General features: G+C 34.5%; 2 protein-coding genes across 2 annotated transcripts in view; both read right to left on the reverse strand.

Moving 5' to 3' along the window:
• Positions 4,670 to 7,447, reverse strand: LOC110268430. The gene is made up of 6 exons (XM_021114574.1): positions 7,074 to 7,447; positions 6,566 to 6,704; positions 6,268 to 6,358; positions 5,938 to 6,141; positions 5,160 to 5,267; positions 4,670 to 5,009 (listed from the first exon to the last, which is right to left on the reverse strand). The coding sequence occupies exons 1-5, from the start codon at positions 7,244 to 7,246 to the stop codon at positions 5,173 to 5,175; spliced, it is 702 nt and encodes a 233-aa protein (XP_020970233.1). The 5' UTR covers positions 7,247 to 7,447; the 3' UTR covers positions 4,670 to 5,009; positions 5,160 to 5,172.
• The window catches only part of LOC110268429 (protein PAIR1-like), a 2,925-nt gene continuing 1,784 nt past the window's right edge, over positions 9,403 to 10,543 (reverse strand). The window contains exons 3-6 of the mRNA XM_021114572.1: positions 10,326 to 10,470; positions 10,024 to 10,158; positions 9,849 to 9,901; positions 9,403 to 9,761 (exon numbers count right to left, since the gene is read on the reverse strand). Coding sequence (XP_020970231.1) covers positions 9,546 to 9,761; positions 9,849 to 9,901; positions 10,024 to 10,158; positions 10,326 to 10,470 — 549 coding nt within the window. The 3' untranslated portion in view covers positions 9,403 to 9,545. The remainder of the gene's footprint in view (positions 9,762 to 9,848; positions 9,902 to 10,023; positions 10,159 to 10,325; positions 10,471 to 10,543) is intronic.

The following is a 10,543-nucleotide window of genomic DNA, read 5'->3' on the forward strand; positions in this document are numbered from 1 at the left end:
GTTCTAATTAAATTATATATTAAAAATAGTAATGAAAGCGTAAGTGTGACTTAACTGATCAAATCACTTTAGCATAAACATTGCTTTTTTTGACCCGGTAACTTTCTTGTGTTAACAATTATTACGATAAAAATGATTATGGAGTTCTAAATTCGAATCCTCCGTATTATAACAGGGAAAAAGCAAACTTAAGTATATGAATAATTTTTTAATTAGCAAAACTGGTACTTTTGTTTATTGGTTTTGAAATTTAATGGCCGCGCTTACAATATTAAATATCATAATCATGATGTACCAAATTAGAAGAACAGAATAAAGTGAAAAGAAAATTAAATAAGAATAAGAATAAGTTAAAGTGATTAGAAAAGGAGACCTCATCATAATATATAATGCATGAGTTTAAGGAAATGTAGTAAAATTAATAGCACAAGACTAATCATTAAAAAAATGGACTTAATTGAGAAAACAAAATTAAATCTTAAATAAAATGTATTTACACAAAATAAATAAGTAATAGTAGCTAGTTTGCAGATCAACCACTAAAGTTTGGTTCAATGCTTAACCAAAAATGTTGGGGTTCAGACCTGAACCTAACAAGAAGAATAATAGTGTAACATATGCTTATAGCTTTGTGACTAACTGAGATTGTGTTTAATTTTTTCTGTGACTTAAATAAGCTAAAAAAAGAAAAGAAAAACAAATGAACTGTTTAAATAGAGGGACATATTTAATTAAGATTATTTTTAAATTCCTCCTAAGAAAAAGGCCACTTGATGAAGTTGTAATTTTATCGTCATTTTTGCTATAGTGTTTGTCATTATATTTCTATCTCTCATAATTAAACGAAAATCAATACATTAATTCTAATACATGATATCCCTTATTTTAAGATGATGTATAAGATCATGTTTAATTGTACTTTGTAGGATCCAACTAATTAGAAAATCAACAATGCTAGGGAACCAAGAGGGTATCAGCAAAAAACCAACCAAATGCCTCTGAGTGAATCTAAAACTTCTACGTGAATGGTGTTTATGCTAGGCATTAGGTTGTTTCTTCTATTAAGTATCAGAATGTTTCTTTTTCATACTAAATAGATGTTCTTTTATATATTTTATAAAAATTTTTTATACTAAGAATCAGGATTATTAAAAGTTCCGTGATCCCCACCCCTATTTCTCCAACGTATCATTCAAAATTTTAATTTGGGGTGAGAAGCAATTAATATCAAATATTATAAATTAAAAACAAATAAAATTAATTAAATATAATTATAAATTAGTTAAGTTATTTATTTTTTGGCTGATCACCTCTTGATTCGATATACTTTTCCTTAGAAAATAGAGGAAGTAAACCCAAAAAAAAAAAAAGGTAAAAACTGGTTAGATGCTTTATCTAAATGTTTTGCTCCTAACATGTTTCATTAATTGGCTAATAAGGAAAGAAATTAAAGCTATCCTTAGTTGTTGGAAGATCCAACAAAAGGGAAGAGTTTGTGTCATTAACTTCTTATGTGATAGTTTAAGATTATAAAAAGGGCAATTAATTGCTTCCATTTAGAGCAACACTACTCTAGTCAATTAAAGTAACAAAGTATTTAAGTTAACCAAATATCATATTAAAATTGAGCGACTCTATCTCAATGTTAAAATCTAATTCAAAAAGCAATCAACATAAACTTCATACGTATTTTGTTCCTACTTGTAGCACTTGTATATCAAAGAAAGTTGTGGAATCTATTGGAGCCATCGTCCATGGATATGATGCTTTTGTTATTAGATAACAAAAAGTCTTATAGTGTCACATCTTTTGGGACCACATATACCTGGAATCTTATTCCGAATTAACTATAGATAATGCATATATTGGTGCTTATTATATAAAAAATATTTATAGTAATAATAGACTAGATAATATAGGAGACTCTTGCTTTTAAAATAATGTATAATGTTGTTGCACAAAGTAAATAGGAAAATAATCTAATGTGAGTACATACATGGTCCAAAAAAAAAATTGAATAATATTACTCAATTTTAGTTTAAGATAAATTCTATGCAGAAATTTTTAGACAACAATATTTTTAACCATAAATTAGTATTTGTTCGTTACCTGAAGATTTCGAGTACTCGACGGTTCGGGTGACGACGAAAGGGTGAGTGGGCGGGACTCCAGAGTGACTTGGTGCGAGTTTTCGGACGTGAGTTGGAGGCTGGTGATGCCGGAGGTAGAGTGGACGAAGAGGGGGTGACCACCTGCAAAAACACTCCGACGATCAAGTCAGTGTTCGTACGAGGTGATAGTCAAATTGAGTAAGATGATGCGTATCTTGGGGGAGAGAGCTGACTTTTTTCCCTTATATACTGTGCGGGCCCATTAAATGGCCTAGCCTACTGGCCAAGAAACTTTTGTGAGCTGTCCTGGTCCACGTGGAGGGAGCAGATCGCTCCGGACATCGGGTCGGGATTTCGGGTGCTGCCCAATGATACCGACCCGACCGGTTTGCTGGGCGTGGTGACTTGAGCCGTAGTGGCAAGTCGCGCCTGAGGGGCCGACCCGTCGAGTTTCCTTATCCTGGTGATTCGGGCATGGGTCGGAGGCGGTGTCCCCGACTCGCCGGGTGATCGGGCTAGACCTGTGTGGGTCCGTAACAGTATTCTTTTAAATATTTTATCTTTATTAACTTTTTAAATATTGTATAACTAATATATATATGGAGAAAAAAAAAACATTTTTTATGGAGTATTTAAGAATTTGTCCTACTTTGTAAAGAATCTTTGAACAAATATACATATTTAAAATTATAAAATACAGCACTAAATTACTCATAAAACATGTTTCTTTTAATTAAATTATTAAGGCCTCTCTCTCACATTTTTCCTTTCCATACACACACTTGTACCTTTTTACTTTGAGCATGGCAGCATTGAGAAAACAGTCTTTTACTTTGCCTTTAACCTCAAGGAACTCTATATAATTAAAGGTATGAAAGATTGGTGGTGGGTGGTGGAAACCTAACACATTGAGGACCACCAAGAACTAGGAAGTGAGGAACCACTCCAAATTTAATTATTCATAATAAAGCATACATTGTCATCACATGCAAATGCAGATATATCGAGCCATTTTGCCTTTCATTTCAATCTTATTCTCTTTCACCTTTCTCTTGAATTTGTGATATTTTTTTACTATAGTAAGTTGCATTAGGGGAAGGAAGGTGGATGAGTCAGTCAATTGGAAATTCTGCTGATGAATAAGGTCATAGTTACTTGCTGAATTCTCAATCTATCTATAATCTATGTACTTAGGTTGTTAGGTTTATGCTATGTTTGTCCAAAGGGATATTAAGCTGATGGTAGTTAGCCTTTTGTGAACTTTTTTTTTTTCTTTTGTCACTGGGGTTCCTTTTTTTCCCTTTTCTTTCTTTCCTTTTCACATCAATATTTGCACTATAAGAAGTTTGGCTTTAGATCAATATTTGCACTGAGTCTAATATAGTTATTATAGCTTTTATAAGAGTTTTGGTATTTTTTTTTTCTCGTCCCATCAGCTAATTTGTTAGTTGTGTTACATCAATTAAAGTCTAATATAAATCATAATTGTAATTTATCATGCATTTATTAGTTAGGTCACTTTCAAATTAAATGTTGTCAATTTTATGTTATGTTTAAGATATCCAATTATAAGCGTTAAAAGCTATTTTCATAACATCACATCATCTAAAAATATACCGTTAATTATTTTATAAGATTTTGGATTTTTATCAATATAATATTATTTGACTTTTATAATTGAGTTACACGAGTTTATTAATTCTAGTGATTCCAGCATGAAATTATGTCAGTGACAAAGCTAGATATATCCTCCAGTACTAATCATAAAATCCATCCCCTTGGATATATTGTGTGTGAAACTTGTAGTGTAGTTAACTTTATTTCTCTTTGTCCAACTCCAAGCAATGCTGCCTAACTTTCTTTTGACTAATAATAATATCAGGTAGGCTAACTCCAACAACTGGCTTTTAAGCTTTGGATGCCCCTTTTTTGTAATCTCTATCGTTAAAAGTGATCTCAATCCATATGCTATCTAGAATAATAAAGTAAAAGCAAAGTTGCACTGCACTGTGGGGATAAATAAACAAGACTTGAATTGAGATGGGACCAAAATCATTAACAACTGTCCTTGACCAACATGAAAAATTCTTGATAAAAAACTAACAAATTAAAATTAGTTTACGTTTCAACACATTTATTTTTAAAAAACTTAAATTTTGTATTTAAAACAACCTTAACAAATACTTTAAGAACACCTATTTGCAATACCCTTATTTTGTTTACGTTGTTGGTCAATAAAATTTAGAAAAAAAATGGCAAATTATTACATAGTATAACATATGATCAATTTTTTTTACATATTTGTGACCATTTTTATTTGTTGCTTGTATATATTGAGAAACGCTCTGGGACTGAATTAAATTGCTTTGGACAGTAACGGGCTATGATACTACACACTGGACTCGTTAGCAAATATAAATTTCAAGCCCATCCCAATTCCTATTTTGTTAAGCCCATCCCAATTCCTAAAACTAAAAAAAAAGCATGTTGACATTTCTTTTACAAAAAAAGCCATGTCGACATTATCCGACTTTATCAAAAGCGAGAACTTAATTCCCAAAAAAAAAAAGCAAGAACTTAATGATTGATGAAACATGTTACATAGGCATAAGGCACACTACATGATAAACTAGATCACCTAGCTTTGTTGACCCAAGAAAAAAGGGTCACCTTAATGGCTAATGCTTTTGGTTTGACATGCGAGACATGAAGCATATGAGGTTCGTAATAAGCTTAATGATTAGTAATTTGTTTGCTCTGCGTTAAGCTATGGAATAATGAAGCTAAAGCTAGTTAAGGATTCATAAAATCCGAACCTCTTGTGAGCTAAATAGAAGAAACAAGAAATGGTATATGTATATGGGAGTTTCCTTCCACATCTTAAAGCAAAAGTCTTGCCTGCAGAAATGGCATTCACATTCTTAAATATTAAAGCAGCACTTGAAAGAATAAATGAACTTGTAAACTATGGACTTTTGATATTTAAACCTTGGCAGTTGGCAGACATATTATGTAACTGAAAAAATAAGAGTAGAAAGAAAAATTTACTTTCAGTTGATGATTACAGCATAAGAGACCTTCTCTTGCGCCTCCTTGCTTTCTCCAAAATTCGCTGGGTTTCTTCTTGTTCTTCTTTGGTCAAATTAGCAAATAGGTCTGCTCCATTTCCAGGAAACACATCTTTAGTGCAGTTATTGTTTCTATTAAAATAACGATTCTATATTGTATTACTATTATTACTAAACTGAGGATTCAGAAAAGTATTGCCAGAATTTTGATAGAAATCATATTAACACTAGGAAAGAATTTCGTGAATGGAAAAATAATGTTTAATAACTTATATTGAAGTGAGTAAAACAGGTGAAGGAATGAAATTAACAAATTAACAGAGGAAATGTCCTCAAATAGTCTCAATACAATGTAATATTGCTCAATAAATAAATTGTATAAGTATGAGATAAATGAAATAGGCAAATGAGGCAAGTGTGGTGAAAATTCAACAATCATCCATAGCATCAAGGGCCTATTGGAAAGGTAACTGTCCTAGGACATAAATGCCAACATTGGGAGCCACAAACTTATATGGAAAAGGAGACAAAAAAACAAAATGTCCAATTTTCAGTTTACTAAAAAGTTGATAACAATTAGGACAAGGACAAAAAAACGCTTCTCTCTATTGGTTCAGTGTTTGTATTATTTCATTATTTGTTCTAAGAAACTTACCAAATACACTCCCAGTATCTCGGCAAGAAAAGAAAAGCTCAGGGAAAAAGAATTATTAGTCAGAGGGAAAATTTAAACAAGATAAACAGAGGGAAGATTGTACCAATTGGCCGAGGACGAGGGCCTAGCACATACTCCTCCAATTTTGTATTGGGCTTCCTCACTCGTGTGCTTCTCCTCACACCCTCATTCTCTTGGCTAACTGCTGCTTGACCCTCACTAGTAACTAACTTTCTGTTAGTGATTTCCCTTTTTGTTCCTTCTGTGTTGATGTCAGCTAAGACATTCTTTTTGCTCAATGCATTAGCTACAGTTATATACATTAGAAACCAAACAATATGGTAACCTACTCAACTAACTATTAATAGAATAACTAACTTTTAATGTCTGATACTAGGATATAAAAGATTTCATTATTATTTTTGCCAAGTACCTTCCTTTTCTTCAGCCAAGCAGGAGAAACCTTCCTCAAACTCTTCATCAGATTCAATGACAATTGGACTGTCTCTTCCACCCCTTACACACTGTCATTCAACCATGGAAAAAATTCATAAATCATATATAAGATTTCTCAAATTAATTAGGAGAAACATTTTGAATGAAAATGAAGTGAAAGCTGTCACAGTCAAGTGCAGGAAGCAAGACTACCAAAACTAATTTGAGTTAGAAAGTGCGCAGCTTTCTCTGATCAAGAAACCATGATTGGGATGATAGACAAATTTTGAAGATACCTCATTAATGGATGGTTCCTTTTGCTTGTAGTTCTTGGACATTCTGTCTGAAAAGGTGACTTTCACTTGTTTTACTGTCTTCAAACCTCCCATTTCTACCCCTGGAGCTACAGTATCTTCTAAGCTCATAATACCTTTACTGAAGTCATGAAAAATCTTCTGAGCGTTCACAACAAAAGCATTTTCAAAGTGCAGAATTACCAGCAGCAAATAAAAGCATTAATGATATGTGGAAAATCGAAAAGAAAAATAGTATAAAAGAATCATAACACCTGAATAAACACAGACATTTATCAGCTAATATGTAAAAGTGGATAAATAACAGTAATAACATTCATGATTCAAATCTCTTCACATTTGTTGTGAAAACTGAAAAGCATACATGTTCCTGTAAGCAAAGCTTAACAAAGGCTTTCATTAACTAATATAAATAAAGGTATGGAACTTCCTGATTGGGAAGACACATTGGTGTTATACTATTATAGTTATAGGCAAGAGTTGTGCTTACTTAGCAGGAGGCTGATGCATTTCTGGTCTGGCAAACTGACTGCAAATATTCTGCCAGCTAGAATATATCAGATTTTTTCCCCCTGAAACTATGCTGCTCACAGAGNCCAGAAAAAGGTACAAAATAATCTTCTTTTTACCATAGGAACTATCAAGAAATTCTGTTGAGTTCATAAAGCACCTTTGAAGATTGATTAGACTGTATCAGATCCTTGTCGTTAAGATTTCTAATAGTACGAGAGATTTCCTGCTCATAAGTGAAAGTTTCAGAGTAGAGGTGAGAAAAATGAAAGAACATGCAAGCGAGATGAGGCCGTGACAGAAAACAAATGAAAGGAATTTTAGAGGTTAGCATGCAAAACCCAAAAACTCCCAAATGGGAAACAATATACAATTGACAGTCTGGTATAAGGAAAATTATATAACACTATAAGAAAGTTGAGTTGCGATACTTATAAAGTGATAATGACATGTAGAATTCAATATTATGGCAATTAAATGAAACAGAAATGTTACGGGACTGCAGGACACGTTTAACAACTGGAGAATAGGGATGGCATAGTCTATTATTCCACAAAGTATAACTATGTTTTCCAGTATCCATCATATCTACAGGACCAAATTATTTACAGAATCAGGACTAGGTCCAAAAACTAGTATGAATATTCATTTCACAGAACTCCAACCAGTACTAAAACTAGAAGAAAGCTGAATCTTTAGATGTGGCAGCGGAAAATTGTGAGAAGTTGCACAACCCGTGTGACCTAGTTGTGCCTTAATGAGCCATTGCAGATGGGCGATGGTCAAGGTCTCCCGTTCAATAATATTGAGGGTATGCATATGAAGAGGGATAGGCTGTAGGGTGAACTTCTGACAGAAATTGACGCTGTGAGAGTGGAAGAGGAGCCATGTAACCACCAGGGTGTTGGAGACCGAATTGCTGATATGTACGTGAAGGTTGAAAGATTAGATCATAACCACGATCGCATGCGGCAGCCTCATGACCATGCCTGCCACATACTTGACAGATAACAACTCTAGACCCACCAAATTGTCCGCCACTACAGTCTTGAGGTCCAGAATTTCCAATTCTGCCTCCATGAGCAGGAGCTACTGGTGCTTGATACCCACCAGAACAAGCAAAGCCAGCAGCATGCAAATCAGGTGGATTCATGGAAGGATTAAAAGAGCGTGGTTGCCGAAAAGACTGGTTAAGTGCAACATTACCTGAAAATGCATCATTGGCGTTATCCTTGTGACGCTCATCGAACCATGCTTCGAGGATAAGCAGAAGTGATTCGAGTTTAGGTATAGTCAATCCACTGAATTGGTTATCGGCAGTCGTTACTAAGAGGACAAAATTATTATACTCTCGAGGAAGCCCGTTCAAGATAATTTTGATGTGTTCTTCGGTCGTGATCGGTCTTTTGGCGAAGGCTAATGCGGCCACCAGGGATTTGATGTCGAGAAGGTACTCGCTCACTGTGCGAGAACCCTTTTTGATGTCCCGCAACTCTGAAAGATACTGATGAGCTCTTGCTCCAGCCCGGGAATAAAAAAAATGGTGGATTTCATCCCACAGCTGCTTTGATTGATTGCAGCTAAAAAAATGCACAAGCATTGGCTCAGATATTGACGATAGAAGCCATGTTAGCAGGAGCTGGTCCTTTTGTTGCCATACAAGAAATTCAGGATTCAGAATACCACGAACTTCGTCTTCTTGAGACATGAACTTCGGTGGAAGTTGGGAATCGCTAGCAATGTGTTGCTGCATATTATGGCCACGAATCGCAGGCAACACTTGCTGTTTCCAAAGAAGATAGTTCTCCTTGTTGAGTTTCAATGAAATCGGGTGAGAAGAAATGACAAGATTTGAGTACGCAGTGGACGGAGATGCAGCGGGGGAAGGATTGGCCATGGAAAGAAGCTCAAGATTCCGTGAAAGATTCTGAGCAGAGGAGAGGAGATGAAGGAAAATGCAGGGGAAAGAGAAAGTCAAAGAAAATAGACGAATGGAAAATACCCAGAAAGTTTCTACTGAAATGAGAGTTATAAAGCTCGGATGAGTGGAATCACAACAGCTTCGTAACGAACTAGTAAGTTAGTAACTACTCTACAGCTGTAAAAATCAATCCATAACTGTCTACCGGATTCACAACAAACTCAGAAGTCAGAACCTATAACAGGAACTGCAACAGACTAACCGTTTTCTCCAAATAAAAATCATTTGTAAAGGCAGCATTTGGTTGACAACCATCACGGGGACTTCATTTTATTATTAGAGTCAAAAAGCTTATGAACATGGGATGGCGCCATTGGCATTATATTTTTAAAAAAAAATGTCAAAAGGGTTTCCAACTGAGGGTTTAATTTAAGGACACATTACACTTTAGAAATAAATATCTGTAACTAACATTGACCAAAATGCTAAAAATTTAATAATATGCTTGCATGGATAGTCATTATTATTTGGTCATTGCCATATCATACATGCCTGCATTTCAGTGGCGGAGTTATGGAGATCAATTTGTAGACTTCGGAGAGAAGCTTCAATTAGCTGAGGCAAGGTTGAAACAACCGAATATACTTCCTGTAACTTCTCTTGGTCTGTAGTACCCTTGCTCATTCGTTCCAATAAAGATTTCAAGCTCTCTTCAATTCTTGCCTTAGTTTCTTCTTGTCCGTTGGTCTGATTTAAATCACAGTCAGTCTGCTAAACTTTGATATCCACTGATGTTTAAAATCAGGCAAGTCACGATCTAAATCAGATTCTTACTATTAATTGGAGTGAGTTATCCTGAGCAATCAACTTCTGCTTTATGCATCCCACTGAATTGAAAATGCATAGTTAAAATAATATGCTATGTCATAAAATAACAACCTTCCGTGAATACAATTCCCAAAAAGCTGTTACAAAATATTTTCAATGCATTTGAATATGAATCACTTACTCTCTAGGGTAACTTCCTTTGTTTCTTTGTTTATTTGCATTACGTCGCACTGAACAGAATCCAAGATCATTGCAAACCTCCTCAATGAAGTTTCCATCATGCCAATTCGGTGTTCAAGTCCATCGTTTAATTGACCTGCAGCACAAACAGTATATTTATCAGCTTAATTCACATGCACATGCACATGTAAAAGATAACATCAAACTACAACCTACTTATATATGTCAAATGTGAAAGCTAAAAGGTGTAACCGTAAAAGCTTTTGAAACAAATCTCACACTACTATGAACTAATACCCTTACTTCTATGCTCTGGAGGATTCTGTTTGACCTTCAGATTGGATGAAGATTTTGAGTTCAGTGTTTGACTCTCTTCTCGTGAATATGTAAGATGGGGGAAGCTAGAAATATTCCTCAAAGAGTTCTCCTGCTCTTGAGAACCAACTCTCTAGAAGGATGAAAAGTACATAATAGACGCAGAAACAGTATCAGGCATTGCATATATTTATGTCTATAGAGTA

The sequence above is a fragment of the Arachis ipaensis genome, chromosome B02 (genome assembly GCF_000816755.2).
Source record: "Arachis ipaensis cultivar K30076 chromosome B02, Araip1.1, whole genome shotgun sequence".
NCBI classification, from domain to species: Eukaryota; Viridiplantae; Streptophyta; class Magnoliopsida; order Fabales; family Fabaceae; genus Arachis; species Arachis ipaensis.